The 20,919-nt window shown below is 39.7% G+C and overlaps 1 protein-coding gene across 2 annotated transcripts in view; it reads right to left on the bottom strand.

Moving 5' to 3' along the window:
• The window catches only part of SHTN1 (shootin 1), a 95,414-nt gene that overhangs the window by 20,702 nt on the left and 53,793 nt on the right, over positions 1-20,919 (bottom strand). For both annotated transcript variants that reach the window (XM_037496556.2, XM_054690433.1), the window contains exons 10-15: positions 20,242-20,395; positions 18,195-18,294; positions 14,418-14,500; positions 9,206-9,315; positions 5,480-5,533; positions 337-457 (exon numbers count right to left, since the gene is read on the bottom strand). In XM_037496556.2, the coding sequence (XP_037352453.1) occupies positions 337-457; positions 5,480-5,533; positions 9,206-9,315; positions 14,418-14,500; positions 18,195-18,294; positions 20,242-20,395 (622 nt within the window). The remainder of the gene's footprint in view (positions 1-336; positions 458-5,479; positions 5,534-9,205; positions 9,316-14,417; positions 14,501-18,194; positions 18,295-20,241; positions 20,396-20,919) is intronic.

Raw genomic sequence — 20,919 nt, 5'->3', positions numbered from 1 at the left:
TGCTATATTGTTGTTAGAGCCCTCCTGGATGCCTTTAACCAGGGCATCTTGCTTTAAGCAAGGTAGGGATCTATAAAAGCCCGATTTCTTACAAATATATAAATACAGCATTAAATAAATAACTTACAAATATACAAATACAACATTAAATAAGCAACATTAAATAACTAAGCATTTCATTTCTTGGCAATATCCTGAAGTACCTTTGACTATCCATTACTTCTCACTCATATTAAAATAAATAATTTTTAAAATATGATTTCATGTTAAAAAGGGATCTATAGAAAGACGTTTCTGAGAAGAAGGACAGAGCTGTGGAGAATCAAACCAGCTTACTACTGCTATCCGCTTCTGCTGTCACCTTTCTGCGACGCAGAATCCTTTCTAACTCAGTTTCACTGTTTTCAGTGTGAAGGGATTTTAAGCTTCTTGAACTAGTGGATTTGTTAAGTGCCCCCTAAAGTGAAAACAAAACAAAAACAAAAAAACAAAAGGGTTAATGTCTTAATACAATAAACAAAAGAATATAAAAATCAAATTACCAAAACATTACCAGAATTTGAATGGAATCAGGAAATAAAATGAATTTGCCATATACATATATATATTTTAATGTGGTCATCTTCAAGATATAGTGCTGGATCACTTAAGATGATGTTAGTGATGATGTAAGATGTTAGCTTTCATATCAAAAGAACGGCACAAGAACTCCTCTTGATGAGCTGCCTACATGAGAGCCGGGGGTGGGGAAGTACTTGCATATCGATGATTAAGATTCTGATGGGTGTTGATCCACTGCATGGAGAAGAGAACAGATGTTGAACTCACCTTCGAAGAATATCTTGATATGGCAGCCATAAGCTACTGAACCCAAATCCCTGTGGCACTGACAAATGTGTGGCTGATTCTTCAGAGAGAATAACCTTGGTGGCACACTGGGTAGCAAAGGTGTGGCAGCCCACGGAGGCACATGATGCTCTCTCGTGGCCTCCCAAAGAAGCAGTGAAGTGAGTACACCTTGACTTCAGAGTGAAAGAGGAAAGGTTAATCATTCAGGGTGGAAAGGAAGGGTCTGGGGTCATAATTCCATCTTCCTAAAAGAATATATTATTAGGGTCTAGAAAATACTAAAGGAAACGAGAGATGCCATAAAGCTGGGCTCCTACTAAACTCAGTACTGACTTCCAAGACGACAGAGACAGACCCAAGCAGCGGCTCCCTCCCGGCCTCCTCTGGGAAGGATGTGGCAGGGAGAGAGCTGTGGTTTTCCATCTCCATTGCCAGACAGCTGTTTGTACAGAAATCTGGGTGATGTACTTCTTGCATGTAAGGATTTAGCACCCCGCCATTACAAAGGGCCCGTTTTCTTTCATAAGAAATGCCTGCTACTTCTTTAAAATAGTCTTCCACGGTTAATGCCTCAGGCCTGGGGGTAGGAGAGGAGAAACCAAGAGAACCATAATCTCCTGATCTCCTGATCAGAGAAAATCAGAACCTCGAGTCTGGTATAACTGGCCAGACTTCATGCCACAGTCAAAAGGCAGTTTTTCTCCACTGAGGCTCACACCCAGACTGGCCTTTTGTCATCTCTGAGATGGCTGAGGGCCGGCCTTAATCCTGATCCCTGCCCTCTGCCAACTTCCTGAAGGATTTTAAGAATTCTGTTGGTTAAAATGGTAACTCATGTTTCTTCTTCAATCTATAAAACAAAAAAGTAGCTTGTAAAGTCAGGCAGTTACAAACATTCCATGATATAGGTTATCATGTTGTTTTGTTTGAACAGGTTTCTTCCCCCAAATTGCTTACAGTTATAGAAAAGCAGCCTGTTGTCAAAGGGGGAGAATGGCTAATAAGATTAGATTATAATTTTTTGTTGTGAGCTACCTGACCCAAGCCAATGTGTAAAATACTTAGATAAGGTTTATATTTTAATCAAGCATATAATACCCTCCCCCCAACCTCTGTCTGCTTTTATTACAAAAATTTGTAAGATATATTCAAAGGAAAATCACATTATATGTAACATTATAGTAGTATTTTATACCTTAAAAATGAGATGATTAGGTGTCTTATTTAACAGTTAATCTGGAACAGCTAACTTAACAGTTAACTTGGTTTATTTATTTAAACGTTAATCCAGATCTGTACCTAATCATCAGAGAATTATAAAGAATGAAACTAATACTGATAAAGTAATAAAAACAGAACAAAAGCCAATTTAGATAATTTTTTTAAAATGTGCTAGAGAAACTATTCTCAAATCATTTGTGTCTACGATTTTTAAAAAAATCTTAATAGATGCGTCACTTGTAAATGGATATCTGCAAAACTTATGGTCAGTACTATTAAAATAACTCATAAAACTACTACATTGTTTGAATATTAAGGACATTCTGTGTAATTTCCCAGTGGCTGGACTTAATTCAAGGAAAGAGTGTGCGCGTGCGTGCGTGCGTGTGTGTGTGTATTGTGTGTGTGTACATACACATCCATGGTTCAGGGATATCTTTACTGAAGAATTTATGTTCTGTAGTACTCTCTGTTTTCCACTTGGTTAACATCATGACTTCCCCAAATTCCTAACTGTGTGGTAAGCTACCTTCTTGTCACACCTCATACTGAAAGAATCCATTTTCCAAGTTCTAATCCTTGAATCCCAAACTTATTTCGTCACTCACTGATTCATGATGATGAGCTAATTCAAGAGCAAACTTTTAATATAGAAGCAATTTTGGAGGGAAGAAAGGTTTCTGCATGACCCTCCACTGATATTATCAAAGAGCTCAGATTATAAAGTACCATGGTTGTCTTAATTTAGAAACTAACATTAAATTTCTTCATTTTCTAAGAAGAGAAATCAAATTTGCCAACTCTTGGGTTTTGGGCCAGGAGTCAAGATCAGTCAGCAATGGGGCTGAACCTTGGACTTAACTCTTTGAATTCCCAAACCAGCCCACTATTGCTTCTTCAAACCATTTGATCATTTAATAATCTTAGCCCCCATGGTAGTTAAATGTTCATAATACTGACTTAAATTGTCATGTGACAAAACTAAGTATTCAACAATTTGCGGGTATTCTGAACAACTAAAGCTGCTCCAGAATTTCCTGAGAGAGACTTTTTTTAAAAGCTGTTTTTATTTCTTTGATTTTGAGACAACTGAACTTGGTTTATTATTTGTGTTGATTGTTTTCTTCAGAAATTGTCATTTCCACACAGAGTGACTTTGAAATGATTGGAGTGACTCCAGGGGTTTCCAAAGCTGCAAAACTCTTGTGTGGATATGGGAAATGAACCATATATATATTTTTTAATCTACAAAATACTCAGCTTTAAAAAATTAAGTGTAAACAGACTTGGAAAAACAAGTTCGGTAAACACAGGGACTTTAAAAGTTGGCTTGAAAGCTGTACAACTCAGAATGTAATAAGGTCCCATCTCCCATCTGCTACCTTTCAGCAGTGGGTAGGGCTTGAAGTTGTGGATGTCCTTACAACTCAGGTCACCGTTTTACGTTAGTCAAATGCCTAATACTGAGTTTATTGCTGGTTTCTGTTCCAGTTCCACAGTGGAACTACCCCCTTGCATATTCTTTCCATGTTTGCTTCTCGCATGCTGGAAAAGTGAATTTGGTGCTGTAGGCACTAATGAACTTCAGCAAGAGCCACCAATAGAGCCCCACTGGAGGCGGCTCGCTTGCTCGCACACTCTCTCTCTCTCCCCCGCCCCCCCTTGCTCACAAGAATCTAGATGGTTATTTGGCACTAAGGGATTGGGAGTTACAAATGGTCCATTGTCTCTCAAAAAACAAACAAACAAACATAAAAAAAAAAAACTACAGGGGTAGCAGAGACTGCCCATTTGGCAAAGAAGAACAAGGAGAGTATGAGTCCATTTAAAAAAAAAAACTTACTGCAAAGAAATATTGCCCAAATAATTGCTATTAGTGATACAATAATGCCAGACTAAAGTAAAAAATCTAATTATAAATTCAGGCCAAGGAGGATGGGATGATTTGTAGAAAGGAATTATGCTTTGCAGATTTTTAAACATAAGTTATTTCACACAAATCAGTTTCACAAGTGTCTTTCTTGAAGGGACACAGAATTATAGCAAATATGACTACACAATGAATATGATTTTTAAGAGCACCACTATAATTCAGTAAACTTGTTACCATCCATCATTATCAGAGAGTAGCTATCTTGGATAATCAAATACAGGGATGTTATATAAATGTCTGTCTGATTTTTCAAATAAATTTAATTTTTAAGAGGTCAAACTCAGTATGGCTTACTCTTTCACGATGACCAGAAGTATACTCTAGGCCCACATGATGCCCTGAGAACATGTGCTACAGTAGGAATTAGCATTACAACATGGAAACAACAAAAGGGACTGTCCTGGTACTCCTTAGTAGAACACTGGATAACAAAATTTCTCATCCAGGAAAATAACCGCATACTTTTACAGTGGCTTTAATACTTCATTCTGTAGGTAAACCACTACAGTTAGCCACTGATAGGCCTCTCTTGAGTACTAATTCCACTTACCTAAAACTTAATCAAAGTAATTAAGCTATTAAGAGTTAAGTCTACTGCTTCATGTTTGATGAAAATAATTTTGTTTACCTCAATTATGTGGATGTCTAAATGCAATGCATAATTAGCACAGTAACAACAAACATGGGAATATTCGTTCTGTGCCTCTGCCCCCATGTCTGTTGACTTACTGTGCATAATAACTGGTATTGAGACTGCAACAGGATCTGAGAACAGGGATTTCTGTATCTGAAACATTTCCTAAGTGAGGCATTTGTCTCTGATAGCAATTGTTGGGTGGGGCAACACTCATTTATTCTGCTGGTGAAAGTTCAGCCTTTGGGGAAAAAAAGATTATTTAGAAATGGGCATTAAGAGTGTTCACCAACAAATAGAGTTACTTTTAGAAAATGAAATGAGTAACATAAAGGGACTCTAATTTGTTCTCCAATTTATCATCCAATAATTTTTTAAGCCATGGAGAAAAGCAGACTATAGCCCATATACTAATGGATTTGGGTAGATGCTCAGATTTATGTTTAAATTGCCAAGAATTCTACTTCATGTCCTGAAGTAAGGTGCTAGCCATACATGAGACTCTACTGTGTTTCTGGTATTAATAAATATGTACTCATCCTCATATCTGTCCAAACACTTGATAGTCACGCTGTAATGCAAAGATTGGAGGTGAAGAACAGGATACACTGATTTGATGAATGTGTAACCATCCTTTTAAAATAGAAACAAGTGAAGCTGGATACATTACAACATATGCCATGGAGGGCCCCTAGCAGGGCAAGTAAATGCTCCATAGAAATGAGGCTTACTGTAAATGGACATAAAGCATATGAAGACCAATTACCCATAAAAACAGATTTTTAAGACATTCTTCTTTCATTTACCCATTAACTAAATAATAAGCTGAGATCTGGCCTTACCAGTATTCCTTTGAGTTCATTCACTGCACTTTCAGAGCCTTTTGCAGATTCTGGCTACAATTTTAAGAAGAGAAAAAAAAAATGATTGAGTAGTTCAGTTTTAAAACACTAAACAAAGACTTTTATATAGCAAATATTGGTAACTTATATTGACAGTGTTTTTTAATTAGGTCTACATTGTAAGGTTAGGGAAAAAATACACAATATGTTAGTGTTCCCAAGGGGTGAGTAAGTAGAAAATTAGAAGAAATACTTCTGATAGCAATAATTAGAAGCAAAAGTAAAAGAACTCAATCTCCCATCCTCTACAAATCATTAGGTCACCTCCAGTTATCATATAGATAGAAAAGATTTGGTAAACACTAGATTTCAAAGATATAATTCAAAATTACTCAGAACTTTTTATAAGAAACTTGTTTCTACTTGTGGGAATGGACAAGCAAGGAACGGGAAGGCAGCAGAGCAGGGCAGAAAGCAAGCCACGGGGCAGAAACCTCTCTCAGCATCACGAGCTCCAGGCCAAGGCCAGTTTACAAAGACCGGCAGGTCTGGTTTCAGGAATTTCACACTAGCACTGAGTTAAGAGCTGGGCCCAGCAAAGGACCTGGCTGGCAGGAGAATGTTACATTCCGCAGCAGAGGGCCTCAGAGGGTGTACAGACCAATCCCCTCCTCGTACTCACGAGGAAAGTTACACCTTGAGGAAGGCTGTATTTGCGTCTGGTGTCTGGAATACAAGCCTAGGTCTCTTCTTCCCAAACTTCGAACAAACTAATTTGAAATGAAGTTCTGTGTAATATTTGTCTGCCCCATACCACCAAACAGTCTCTGTGGCTCTCTCAACTAATTTAATGGAGGGGAAATCTCAGCATGAGGCTCTCTTGAAAAAGATCAGAAAGGCCTCTCATTCTCCCCGTACTGCGCCCTTTCACAGAGGACAGAGATGAAGAGAAAACCTGCAAGACAGAAAGACAGAGTGAAAGGAAGCCCCCAGTCCCCTCATTCCTGGGAAGGAGTGAAGGCTCACTTCTCCCTCATCAAGAAATGGGAGGTGGTTCATAGCAACCTATAATCCTTTCCTCTCAAAAGATAAGAACAAGAGCCCATGCCAGTCTCAACAAATGAACTGTGAGGGAGAGAGAGGTTTGCTGCTTGTGTACAAATTAGACTGGGCATCCAACGCTCACAGCCTAGGCTTCCTGTGAAATATACATGCCGTCAGTGGCAGTTAAAAGTGCCAGTCATCAGCTCTAAGACACCAGCTTTAACCACAGCAGTGCTGCCAGCAACATCATTTAGAAACTCTGCAGTTAAATTAGTATTCTCCAGGCAGGATTGACTTCTGCAGGTAAACCGTTCAGGTGACCAGCTGTGACTTTTGAGCCAATGCCCTGGCTAAAGGCAAACTCAAAAGTGTCGCTTGCAAGCAGGTGCGCTCTGGCTGCATCAGCCTTTGGAAGCTTGGACCACCGCTCCTAATGGCTGACATTTCAGGGGAGCGCTGATGGTCCTGGGGCAGCAGCTGCACTCATGCATGCTGTGACCATTTGTTTTAAAGGTTATTGACCAGGTTGTCATTTAAAGATTACCAGCAAATAACCCAGCCGTCCACTGGTCCTTGTTCAGCTGTTTTCCAGATTTTGACATTACATAACGGACAGCTATTGGAAGAGCCGTGGTAAGAAAGAAAAAGGGCAAAGTGATATTCTGAAAATGAAAGTACATATGGAACATTCACTGCTTACGATTTAAGAAGGTTTCCACATTTTTCTTTCTAAACTGATTTTGTTGGGGCCTCCCCGGAGGCGCAGCGGTTGAGCGCTGGGTTGCGAGGCTGTCCGCAGCCTCTGCAGGCCGGTTCGATCCCCAGCTGCCGGCAAGGGTCCCACATGGTGAGACAGACCTCTCCTGCCGCCTGCTGCTCCCCTCAGCAGTGTATTTCATCAGTCTGCCTGTTCTGTTCCCTGCTCTGGTGAATTCTCTCACCCTCCCGCGCTTCTGACTGTACCCAGTGCTTGTATAAATAAATAAATAAATCTTTAAAAAAGAAAGAAAATAAATTGATTTTGTGTCTTTCTGACACTGACACTGCATTTTTCTCTAGTAACGTCTGGTTTCACTTATTCTTCCCTTAATAGTCATGACATGAAAGTTATAAAAATGTTTTCTGTTCCAAGATGCCCCTACCACCCTGTACTTGAAAGTACTTTCACACCTTAATACATTTAATCCTGACACCAGCTCTGCATTTGATAGAGCAGGTGCACTCCCTGCTTTGTGGGGAGAAAACTCTGGAAAGTTGCATGTGCGAGGGCCCCGCCTGCAGCAGCAGAGTAACCAGATACCAGCGCCCAAACAGTGGTGCCAGGCTGTCCAACAACCCAGCGCCTCTTCCACATCCACATCCTGTCGTGGCTTCCTTTACAACTGTATTCAGAGCACTAACACCAAACTGAATTACTCTATGTGGTTGGCTGAAGCGTCCATTTCCCCAGATGCAAGTCTATTCTTGGAGTTGAGTGTTTCTCCCCCTTTCCAACCCCCTTTCGGACAGCCCGTACTATGGCCCCTTTTGCCTTCTCGACAACAAAGTGGCCACTTTAAAAGCTCAGAGGAGGGGCCTCCCCGGTGGCGCAGCGAGTTGAGCGCCACGCTGTGACACTGTCTGCAGCCTCTGCAGCCGCGGGTTCAATTCCCAACCCGCCAGGGGGAAACCCACAGGCAGAGGCTTGACTTCCCTCCAGTCTTCCTCCGTTCTGCTCCCAGCTCTGTCTCTGGTGAATTCTCTCACCCTCCCACACCTCTGACTGTGCCCCAGTATTTGCATAAACAAACAAACAAACAAATAAATAAATAAGCTCAGAGGAATTTGTGCTAAACAGTCACCACATTTGGTAACACTGATTCAGCTGAACGGGGGTATCCTCGACAGTGAGAAAAAACAAAGTTCAGTCTAAAGGAAGAAAAGCTTCAGTCTGTTGACACCTTATGAGAGTGAGGAAAGAGAAAACATTTTGCAAGAAAAATGTACAAAATTCTAGTATTGGATGTTTACAAAGGACATATATACCGGGGTGGGGGGGGCACACTAGACTCCCATCCTTCCCTGAGAGCTGAAGCCCTCACGATGGTCAAGTTTAGAAGGCTGCTGATGACATGTAGGTGGCAAGTGTTTACTTATATATACATACAATTTACTCCTTGAAATGACCTGAAATAGGTGTATGGAATCAATGAAAACAACCCTACAAATGTCACTAGTTTTCCAAAGTTGTCTTCCATCCTTTCTGGCTTTATTATATGATTCCCCTCCCAGATGTTTCCCTGCACCACCCCCTGCCCTGCCCCTCGTTAAGATAGAACTGAAGGAAGGCAGGGTTTTTGCCTTTCCTCTGTGCCCACAACTGCACCCGGCACACAGTTGAGACTCATGAAATATTTGTACTGCTACAAATGAAGCAGGAATTAAAGAAAAGAAAGGGCACCTCAAACTGTTACTTGCTAGGCCAGCACCGGCGGTGACATGGCTGCCTACTCTCTGCAGAGATTGAGGGTTACTCTAGGTCAAACGCTGTCTTCCCGAAACATGTCTATGGGGAAGTTAAAGCTTTTGTGACACATTAGCCTTATGCTAAGATTTGACAGTCTTGATGTGGCTTTCATCAAATCTCAAATTTTTACATTTCAAAAAGGAAACATCAAGAGGAAACAAGTGGCCACGCCTCACCTTCGTCTTGGGTCTGGTAGTCTGATTAACCGGTCTGAGGTGAACTCCCTTTTTAATTCTGTCCATCATCTCTTCAACTGCTTGCCTCTTCAGATCCGTGACTTCTTCAGCTATTCAAAACATACACGTAAAATCATCTTACGTTACAGGAAAACAACGACTCCTATTTTTGGTGACTTAGAAAGACTGCACTGTGTAATTAAGCACAGTCATTTTTCAGACAGAGTCACAGAATGCCAGCAATTTACTACAGTTAATGGCTACCAGGTAATAACAATTCTCTAGGTTAAAAAAAATCTGGTGATAAAATACGTGCGTTACAAAATAAGAGTTACAAAATTTAAGGTCTGCATTTTTGTGACCTTGAAGTCAATACTGGCTTATCTGTGTTAAACAATTAAAGTGGATTTTGTTTCATTTGTCAGCAAAATGACAGACTTGAATTTCTCCAAGTCTTTAAAAACCTAAATAATAATTCATCGTTGCCTCAAAGATGTCTTTATAACTTAAGATACATTCCATGTCAAAGAAATCATCCCCCAAAGGAAAAGTTATTAAAAGTCCATTGGAAAACAAAAGATCAAAAAGATCGTTTCCTTGCTGGAAGATAGTCACAGTCAACAGAAGAACAGTAAAATCTATTTTTAAATTACCATCTTTTGTTTAAGAATCCCATGGGAAGGAAATATTGAAGGAAAGCTTTTTCAACCCTTTTTAAATTGTCAATGTTAAAAGAAAAAAACACATCTAGAAATGATTGCAATTAAGTAATTAAACTTGATAAAAATTATTCAACTGTCTATGTCTAACCTTCATACTATTTTGCTGCAAAGACACTAAAGTTGTTAATCAATTAGATGAATTCAGCTGAGGTGAGCTTAAACCTGTTCATGAGGGCAGTGAAACTGGTCCGTCTTGAAGAATAGCTCGCCCAAATGCACTGAATCTATTTGGAACACTTATCACCATTAATGCAGTTCTAGATCTTGTGTTTGCTTCCACCTAACTCACTGTAGCCATTGTTATCTTTAAATATCTCATAGAGACCTTTCAATTACCATCTTAAAGAGTCTCTATATTGCCCAGCATATAGTGGGCACTCAAGAAGTATCTACTTATTGACTACCTCCTGGCTTTAAATGGCTATTAATGATTTTGGAATCTGAGCACAAATAACTAAACCCAAAAGGCTGACTTTAATGGAGGTAATCACAACTACATCCCCAGGATGTAGGCCTGAGTTGTGGCCTTCTCGGCGCCATGGCGGGACATCACTCTAACCATGGCGGCTCTTCCTCTCATACACATGCCTTAGGGGTGTGACTAAGCAAGTCCAGAAGAGTCCACCATTCTCACCTCAGCAGCACCACAGCCACAGGTTCTGATCTAGCCTTGACTACAAATCATGCCATGCCATGCTCCCAAGTCATGAAAGAGGGAATTAAAATTTTTCAACATCCTAATGTTTCTCAGATTTAGAAGTCAAAAAAATATCTTTTGCCAGGCAATGTGGGAAACATGGCTCTGAAATCAGAACTCATCCACCAGAAAATAAGATGAAACTGTGGTTCATGTACCCTGAAGTAGCATTTTGTTGGATAGCTTCTGTTGATGGCTCACAAATGTCACCGAGGGCCCAGAGAAGACTCCTGCTCTGCACAGAAATTCATCATTCATTCATGCACTCACTCACTCGGTGTCTGAATCCCTACTAAGCAATGTTTATGCTGACCCTATTTAAAATCAGAACAGATAAACCCAGATCTGCCATTCAAGCACCTGGTAACCTGTATGGGTATGGAATTTAATCTTGGAAATTAAAAAAATAATAATAATTTTCAAAGACCATTTTCAGAAAGGCTGCCATTTTGAGTGAGAGTCGGGAAGAGCTGCTTGGCAGCAGGAAGGCTGCCTACAAACAGATCAGCTCCCTACAAGGAATGACTGAAACCCCATTAAATGCACCATACAAAAACTAATTAAGGCAGACAGATGGAGAATGATGGTCAACAACATTCAAATCTGCTGCAGCATCTAACATAGCAGGAATTTAAAGTAGTTTCTTATATGTGCTTGCCAGAATCATAGTGATAATTCAGAGAAGTGTCACTATCTTTATTGTGCAGATTATAAACCAGGCTTTAATTTCTCAGTCTTTTTCAAATGTAAAGACTTAATTGGTCTTAAGGGAAAGAAATCATTCTTATCAGATTCCCTACTCGGGCACAATACAAGGCCATGCTAGGTTCGCTACACAGCTTTCTCTCTCACCGACCCCGTTTTTGAACTAGCAAAAAGCAATCTATATGAACTTCTAAACTATTAAGCAGTCTAATAAATCTGCACGAATCACCTACAGAGAGCTCATGGTATGTTTTGTAATTCTTTCTGCAATCACGCAGTTGGTAATTGTCTCACAAAAGCATGTAATCAGGGGGACAATAGAAATATGCAGGATGCTGGAGATTAAAGAAAAGGGACAAATGAAGACAACAGGTCTAATGTTATCGAACTGCCACAGGAAAATAAAATCAAATGTTCTTTGAGTTAGTGCTTCAAGATCAGTCCTGAATCAGAAAGCTACATGGAATTAATTGAGGCTTAAATTTTAAGACCCACTTGAAAAATAAGTTAGTTATGCAAAAAAAAAAAAAAAACCCCAAAAAAAAAACCCACAGACAAAACCATCACCGTGCTGCTCAATAAAACCTCTTGTTATTACCTAAAAGAAACTAGAATGAGTTTCTAAATTCCACAGGAATTTTCTCTTTTCTCTTTCAGTAACACTACTGAAAAGGCATTTAAAAAAATCTTACGTCGGGCCTCCCTGGTGGCACAGGCGGTTGAGCGCCTGCATTGTGAGGCTGTCCGCAGCTTCTGCAGCGCGGGTTCAATCCTGGCCGGCTGGGGAGAGGCCCTTATGGCATGGCAGACCTCTCCTGTCTTGCCTGCTGCTCCTCTCAGCAGTGTATTTCAGTCCGTCTGCCTGTTCTGCTCCCTGCTCTGTCTCTGGTGAATCCTCTCACCGCCCCCACTGCCCCCGACTCTCAGCGCCTCTGGCCTGTACCCTGGTTCTTGTATAAATAAATAAATCTTTAAAAAAAATCTTACGTCACCACGGTGTATGAAATTTCTCAAGTACATTTATGGGTGGGTAAGGTTGACTTAGACCTCAAGTCATAAAGTCAAGGACATTTCCTTAACTGCAATGATGACAAGAATTTGCTGAATTATGAGTCTTTGTGCCTCCAAAGAGTGGTTGGTTCTGAGTCCATTATTGTTTTCAGTTTTTTAAACTAACATTTTGAGTGCTTTTTAGGTACTGGGTACTAATCTATACACATGTTTTGAGTCACTAATTCTTACAAGCCCTATGAAATAATAATGATTATCCCCACTCTACAGATTAGCAAACTGGGATAACTTTATTGACCAAAGTATGTGATAAACAGCAGGCACACTCTGAATTCTCAGAACTTGCCTAATAAATGCACTTCTATCAGTGTTGGACTTATTTACTTCAAGCCCTTTAAGCTATCAAAACTATTTCTAAACTATTGGATAGGAATTCCCTATGCCTAAGTTTTTTAAGAGCTATAACCCAGCAATAAAAGCTTCTCCATTCATGAGTTCTAGAAAGCCCACCAACTAGAGTTTAAAAGGCATCATAAGATGCTAACAGAAGAAAATACTGACAGCAAGGCTGGCCCCTATGTTATCACTGCACATATCAATGGGTCACAGAAGACCCCAAAGCTTGATGCTCCACATTCATCCATCATGCATTCAATCATTGTTGATCGATTCATTCAAGAGCCACTTTTAGTGAGCACAATTAACGAGACACTATAAATAATGCCCTTGCAGACAGTGGGTGATGCTCCGCCCATGGGTGGCTGTGGCACCTATCACATCAGGCAGCAGGATTTAGCATCGCTCTAGCTTGGAGGTTCTTCAGCCACTTCTGCGTCAGTCAGTCTGTTTAGATTCTCAAAAGAATAATCCAGTACCCATGGATGTGAGAGAAAACATCTGAACTGTGGGTGAAACATCATTGCCGTGAGGAAAACTGATGGTCTCCAACACTGAGGGTTAGTAAGTTCTAGAATACTTTTTTTTTTTTTTTAAATGTAAGGATCCTGTGGAGGTGAACAAGCTGATGATGTAATTTACCTAGAAGGGAAAATCATTTTACTGTGACAGCCCTCTTGACCCTTTAAGATGTACCAACTGTCTCAAAACAATAAGGAAAACAAACAAAATTTAACTCTGCATCAGTATTAACCAGGCGCCTCTGTTCAATACGAAAGCCCTTCACCCTCCATTCCCCTATCTTCACGTTGTCCTCAACATCAGCCTTTCCAGCCCCCTCATCTGCTCTCATTCTTTCACAGTCTGTTACCACAGGCAGTGTGATTAAAACAAAAGACAAATCTCCTTGTACTGCACCCCTACTTAACATTTCTACCTCCCCGAAGGTCAATTTCAAAACCCTGACAAGCCTGCAGAGCCTGCCTACTGACCTCCTTTCTCACACTTTGTGTTCTAGGAATATCAACTCTTTGTGTTTCTCAATATGCCAAGCTTCCTCCTGACTTTAGACTTGGGGATGTGCTCTCCCACCACCCCCACTGAACTGCTTTTATTCTAAACACCCTCACCCCTACTTCTAAGACCACAACTACTGAAACATCACTTTCTGAGGCCAGCAGTGCACATCCATAACCCTTAGAACCTTATACTCCTTCTCCACCATATGTGGAGATGTTCTCTTTAAGTAATTAACATTTAATTGGATAATCACTTATTTGCTTCTTTTCTCCCCCACTCAAATCTAACTTGTACCTCTTATATCTCCAGTACATAGCAGCAGTCAGTAGCAGATACTTGACAAAGTCTTGGTGTACTTGTTGTCAACTACAAAAAGCCTTTCTCCAAATTTCTCATTTGGAATTGCTCCTTCTCTTTACATCACAAAACACCTTACCCCTTAATGAGAGCACATCACCCCGATACTTCACCTTACAGCAATGCAGTTATTTCTTCTCTACACAACAAGTGACAGGAAAGCAATGGATGGTTTAGCTATTAAGTTCTTCACATTTCTCCCGTGAAAAAGCTGTTCATAGTCAAAGAACTCCACAAACAGGTGGGTAAATGGAAAATGACACACCAAGAACATTGAAAGTAACCCAGCGAGGGTAAGGCTTACTTGCTTCTGGCTGAGCTGCCTTTTCTTTCTTAGCACCACTGCCGCCGGGGTGGGACCGCTTCCGGATCATGGACATGAGGGATCTTTGGGAGAAAGAAGATCAACAGGAGAGTGACTGGATGCCTACGATCCAAGAGTACAGTAATCCAACAAAAAATCCATCTCTTCTCTAGATGCATGATACGCAACTAGAATTTCAGTAGCCCACTTTCCACTTTTAATAATTTATTAAACTATCACTTTAAAAAAAGAAAAAGATGTCTGTTCTCATCCCTTTTTGTGTGAAACCAAACTCACTATGGAGGAAAGGACTATGGAGGAAAGGAAATCCACAAAAACCAAACTCACTATGGAGGAAAGGAAAGGACTCACAATCACTAATACAATGCAAAGACATTTGCAGAGTTAAAGAGGTAAGAGAAAAAACTTCCAACATCTATGTCTAAAATTCAGAAACAGGGCCTCCCTGGTGGCGCAGCGGTTGAGCGCTGGGTTGCGAAGCTGCTCGCAGCCTCTGCAGCGCCGGTTCGATCCCCGGCTGCTCCCCGGCCACCGGAGGAGGGTCCCACATGGCGCGCAGACCTCTCCTGCCGCCTGCTGCTCCCCTCAGCAGTGTACTTCGGTCCTTCTGCCTGCTCTGCTCCCCGCTCTGGCTCTGGTGGATTCTCTCACCCTCCCGCGCTTCTGACTGTACCCAGTGCATGTATAAACAAAACAAGCAAACAAACAAACAAATAAATAAAGCATGCCTCTATTAAAAAAAAAAATAAAATAAAATTCAGAAACAGCTATTTATGTAATATATCTGCAGAAGAAAGGAGGAGGAAAGAATTAGGGAATATTCTTGGGAAATATCTACTTGTGAAATAGAGGCTACAAAGATCTGACTCTGCATGATGCAGTCCAGACACTTAAGGGATAATATATATTTAGACCATTGCTTATCGGACCATGTTTTCAAAATATGTATAAAATCCAAATCCTGATAAATCTGACCATATTTTTAAAAATTTAAGCTCTAAAAACTAAAAGATACCATGAAGAATAGAAAGAAACTCTACAAAATAATGAGAAGCTTTATTTGTTCATTTTTTCCAGCTGTCGGCTGAAGGTAGGAGTATTCAGTGTCTGCTCCTTAACATTTCCTGGGAGGGGCGGGTTTGGGAGGGCCTCTCCTTACCTTGGCACTACTCTCTGTATTACCTTGGCACCTGTGATTCTGAAAGCAAATTTTGAGCGTGAATTTTTGTACATAAAGATTATGAAGCAGGAAGTTATTTGTATTACTCAAAATATTTGTACATCTTTACAAGAATATATATTCAGCACTGAAAACACCTTAAGTAGAGGAGAGAAAGTGCTGGCCTTCAGTGATGTCAACTGATGGGCACAGACATGGTACCCAGAGGAAACTAATGTGTAATATTAAAAAGAACCATTTATCAAGCTGAGACTTAGACTATAGAGAAAGTAACATGGTCTCACAGGACAAAATATCTGGGGCCAGTAAGCCAAACCTCTGGCTAGAACTGCCCCCTTTCACAGAATGTCAGTTTAATGGATAAAAGCTTCAAATTTCTCCCCACCGTGGAACAATTCAATGGAAATATTCATCTTGAATTTCTTCAAGGAGAGGTGTTCTCCGTACCCGTGGTGACGGTTAATCTGATATCAACAAGGCTCGTCACAGGGGCTCAGACATGTGATCAAACATGACTCTCGGTGTTTCTGTGAGATTTTTTTTAATGAGATTAATGCCTAAGTAGCCTTCCTTCATGTGGGTGGATCTCATCCAATGACTCTGAAGGCTTGGAGAGAACAAAAAGGGGGCCCTCCCTAAGAAGAGTCCGTCCACCTGACTGCCCTGAAAATAGGACATCAGTTTTTCCTGCATTTTCAGACTGAACTGACACAGCTGTCCTTCCTGAGCCTCAAGCCTGGCAACCTCCAGACTGTAGGCTCCTCCTTGGGCTGCAGCTGTCAGTTCACCCTGGAGGCCCTTGGACCTGCTGGCCTCTATAATCTTATAAACCATTTCCTTAGAATAAACACACATATCATACACATATGTACACACATATGTGAAGCCACAGGCCCTGGCCTTTTCCCTGCTTTATTTCTATTCAAGATCTACATTCGGGTAAAACAAGTATCTTAGAAAATCCTAATTAGTTGGATTCAAAATCCACTGAAATGCAACACATACTCAAATATAAGTCTTTAACAAGAAAGTACTTACCAAAAAAAAATTAGAAATAAGAAATTATGTCTCATGCTATTTAATTCATCTTAAAATCATTGATATTACTCGATGAAAATTTTCTTTGGACTCATAAAAGTGTTCATGGCTTAGACATACATAGTCTGAATCCTGCTTTCATTTCTCAATATAACTGTAAAGTGTTCTTGGGAAAATATTCTATTTAGGTTATACTTTATTTTTAATCCCAGGAGCTCTCAAGATTTCTCACTAACAGCAAGATTCTAATCACTCTCTAATAGTTCTCCCTCCTCATAGATGGCAGTGACCTTTCCTATCAGCTCAAAATTCTAGACCTTAAAGAAAGATCAAAGTAATGAATTGCCTATTTTAAATGTCAAATTCAGAATATCTCCTACAGATTTAGCTACCCAGGAGAGAAAGAATTTAAAATACCTGAAATTCTTTCAATTGACTCTTAGATCGATCACGTGTAAAAATTATTTTGCCTTAACTACTTCAATGGCTTAAAGTAGATTATTCCTTACCCTGCTCAGTAAGGAAAACTAATGAGAATCTTTTTAAAAGGCAAAGTTCCATTTTCAGCATTGTGTGGGAGGAACATGCTATGCATCCTATTTGGATGGATCAGCAAAGGTGTAAAGTATGAATAATGGCTTCTCTGTGTGAAAGGATTAAACAAATAACATGAGTTAATGAAAAATAGAAATCTAGCAAAATTTTACAGGCCATTTGTTCAAGAATAAATGACAAAGAAACAGCTAATGTCATGACATGAGGGGGTAAGATGTCACCATTTCAAGTAAATTGTCTCTCATATTCTGAATTGTGGGATGAAAAACCACAAACAAAGAAGACAAAACTTGACTCTCTGTGTCCAAGGGTGCACTGTGCTAAAGGCAAGTGCTCAATACCAACAAGTCACCTTCACGTCCAGAATCGTGAGTCCGTCTGCATATATGATTTCCTATAGCAAGAATTTAAACATAACTTCTTATTCTTATGGAAGGTTTCCCTATTGGCATTATCAAAGGCTTAATAACGAGGCTAGGGATAAATATAATGTGTACTTTTACTTCAATTATCAGTTTATAATAACTAGTACTGATAAGTTTGAGTTTGGTGCTTTTATTTTTCAAATAACTAAACCAGAGTTTTTTTTCCAAATTCAAAATAGTCTTAGTTAAAGCAAATCCTGATGTTATGAAGTGAAATTTAAAACTGTCATATCAAAAAATAAAAGCACATCTAGCTCCTGGGTTTGGCACATCCACCCAGGATCCGAACAACTACAACAGAATACCATGGGTCACAAACATGTCCCTGCCAGCTGGTAAGGCCTCTTCTCTATCTACATGGGAAAAAGGCAATGAAACACTGGTCTTTAGAAAACTCACTAAGAAAATACTAGCTGATATCTTCCGTACTTTTTACCTCCCCTCTGCTGACGCAATCTCAACCATTTAAAGAACAAACAGAAAAAGAAGCCACTGTCACAAATGGTCGGCTGTCGGACAAGGGGTGTACCTGATGCCCAGCGGTCCTGCTGTGCGTACCTGATAGGGTTGGGAGGTGGAGGGGGGAGTGGTGGTGGAGGAGGTGGTGGTGGAGGAACTGAATTCTCAGACTGGTTCACCCGTTTCTGGAGTTCATCCACTGCACAGAGAACAAGCATTCAGAAAAGAATGAAAACAAGCAAATTAACACATTTGCACTTGTAATGGAACAAAACACAACCTCTCTCAAGATCAAGTTCTTTTTATTAAGACAAAGTCAAAAATTTCAACACCAAACGCAAAACTTCTTTAACTTTTGATCATTCAGGCTACTATCACTAGCGTAAAAGAGGCCTTCTGTACGTTGCTTTTACTAGCGTAAAAGAGGCCTTCTGTACCATCTTGTTGCTGTACACACAACTACAGAAAAGAGGGGAAAAAATTCAAGACAGTGGCTGGATGATGGGGAGTAAGGATGTGAGTAGGTTGAAGAAATGCTTGTTAACAATAGAATATACTACTCAAACACTAAGAAATTGTTAATACTTGACTTTGAAAGTTATAGGCCAAGAATTAATTTTAAAGATGACATTTAGCAAAGAATTTTAATAGCATACTTTCCTCCTCCACTTAGTTTCTTTCAAGAACTGCAAATACTGGAGTTCTTGATTTTAACCAGACTCACTCTCAAATGCCTGTAACTCGGAAATGCTTTGCTCTTTTGAAGAACATTCTAGAAATATAATTTACTCATTCAATTCATTCAAGTCATTAATGACCAGGTAAGCACTAAGTGCCAATATGATAAAGGGCCCATGCTTGGTGCTCTTCCAGACAGAGCACCTGACTTCAGGGAGTCCATCTTTAGGGGTTTCACATGTGTCATAGGTGTGAAACCCCAGGTCTGGGCCCCACCAGCAAGCGCTGCTTGCAGGGAGGAACAGCTCCCGCTCTCTGCAGCCTTCCGCTTCCCGAGACTGTACCCCAGGCATCTTTCCATTTGTTTCTACCCGCCACCCCGCAAGAAATGGTGTGGGTTGTGCTTTCCATCACTGAGAACCCTCCAGTTAGTTCATCTTCACACGTCTGTCTCTCCAAAGGGAATTTGAGTTCCTCAAGGACAAAAGGTAGGGCTTCTTTTCTTTTGCATTTCTTACAGTATCTGAGGGTAGGCTCGGACACAGCAGATCCTAAATAAAATAGTTCAACACTGACCCTCAAATCTCTCCAGGGTATGCCCTCTATTTGTGAGGGCAGTAGTTCTGGCAACAGGCTGCCGTGAAATCACTAAAAAGTATGGAATATTTCTTAATTTTCACTCAATCTTTAAAAAGTAAATTATAATACTTTTTCATTGTGGATTAGAAGGCATTGAATATTTTGTAAAGGAAAAAAGCCTACTTGGTTTTTCTGTACGGATTTCAAAATTCTAGTATAATATTAACCAAAAATATCTGAAGTGAATACTGAAGCTGTTATAAAGGAAATGACCTGCCTCCTTAAATTACCCACCTTCCCGCAGAAACTTATTACTTATCCCCATGTAGTCATGCAACACACACTCTCCTGTTCCGCCTTCTAGGACTGAATGAATAAATCCTTTGATTTAAACATTCCCTGGAGTTTTAAAAGTTTTTCCATTTAATATCTATATTGTTGCCCATTTTATTGTGTAGTACTGGAAGTATTATTTCATGTGTATAATTAGGTACCAAAGATGAAGGTAGTATGAGCCCAGAAAGTTTAATTCTTTTTAAAAACCTAAAATGAACAAAGTAGTGACTTAATGGACATTCATCTCTGAGGTGCTGACAATCCTGAACATGTTGGTCTCCCCAATCTTCATGGTATCTTTTCTCTTAATTCTGTAGGTGACCCTCACAAAGAATCTGAGCCCAGAACAGTAGTCTAAATATTGTGACTCGTTCGGTTACAGAGATCATTTCAATAAAGCAATAGTGAGAACTGACAGAACTTAAAAACAAATCTTGGTGTTGTCCCACAGCACCTAGTACATGCTCTGGGCTGTGACATACCAGGTGTTGTACTGAGCCTGGGAGATCCACAGACTCATAAGAAGACATAGTAGCCTCCTTGGTGTCCTTACCAGAATGCTTTAAATTTCTGGCTTTTTCCTCAGAGTTCTGATACTTCGATTCCAATTCTTTTTTATCTTCTTCTAGAAGCTCCAGTTGCTGTTTGAGGTTGTGTATCTCTTTGTTGAGTGTTTCATTTTCTAGTTGCCCTTCTAATTCTTTGACCTGTAAATTTTAAACAAAGTTTTATGGGAGGATAGAGTTTTCCCTCTGTAACCAAGATGAAAATGCATACATTGTGCAAAAATGAAAAATTCTATAAAATATATAAAATTAAAAAAAGAAAAATTTAAAAAAGAAAATAAAGGAAAAAATTAATGCTTCCCTTTTACTTCTTGTTTCATAGCAAAGAGATTCCAATTCATTGAAAAACCCCTTAATTTCCAGGATATTGACAATACTTAAAATCATTATCGGTTATTTGATTCAATATCATTTTACTGCAGACTCATGTTTCAAGCAATTTAATTTTTAATAATTCTTTTAAAACAGATTAATTATTTTGTACCCATTTTCAAGGGGAAAATTTAGGTAACATTAAAAAGACCCCTGGGGGGACATGTTGATAATAAGTATCAAAAACCTTAAAAAATATTAAAGAAGAAAAGAGGAAAGACCCTTTGATTCAATAGGCCCACATTTATAATTTGTTTTAAAGAGATAGTAAGGTGAGTGTTCTAATATTTTCA

Source organism: Talpa occidentalis, unplaced genomic scaffold (assembly GCF_014898055.3).
Source record: "Talpa occidentalis isolate TD23 unplaced genomic scaffold, MPIMG_talOcc4v2.1 talOcc4.8, whole genome shotgun sequence".
Lineage (NCBI taxonomy): Eukaryota > Metazoa > Chordata > Mammalia > Eulipotyphla > Talpidae > Talpa > Talpa occidentalis.
This window is presented reverse-complemented; position numbering and strand designations above follow the sequence as displayed.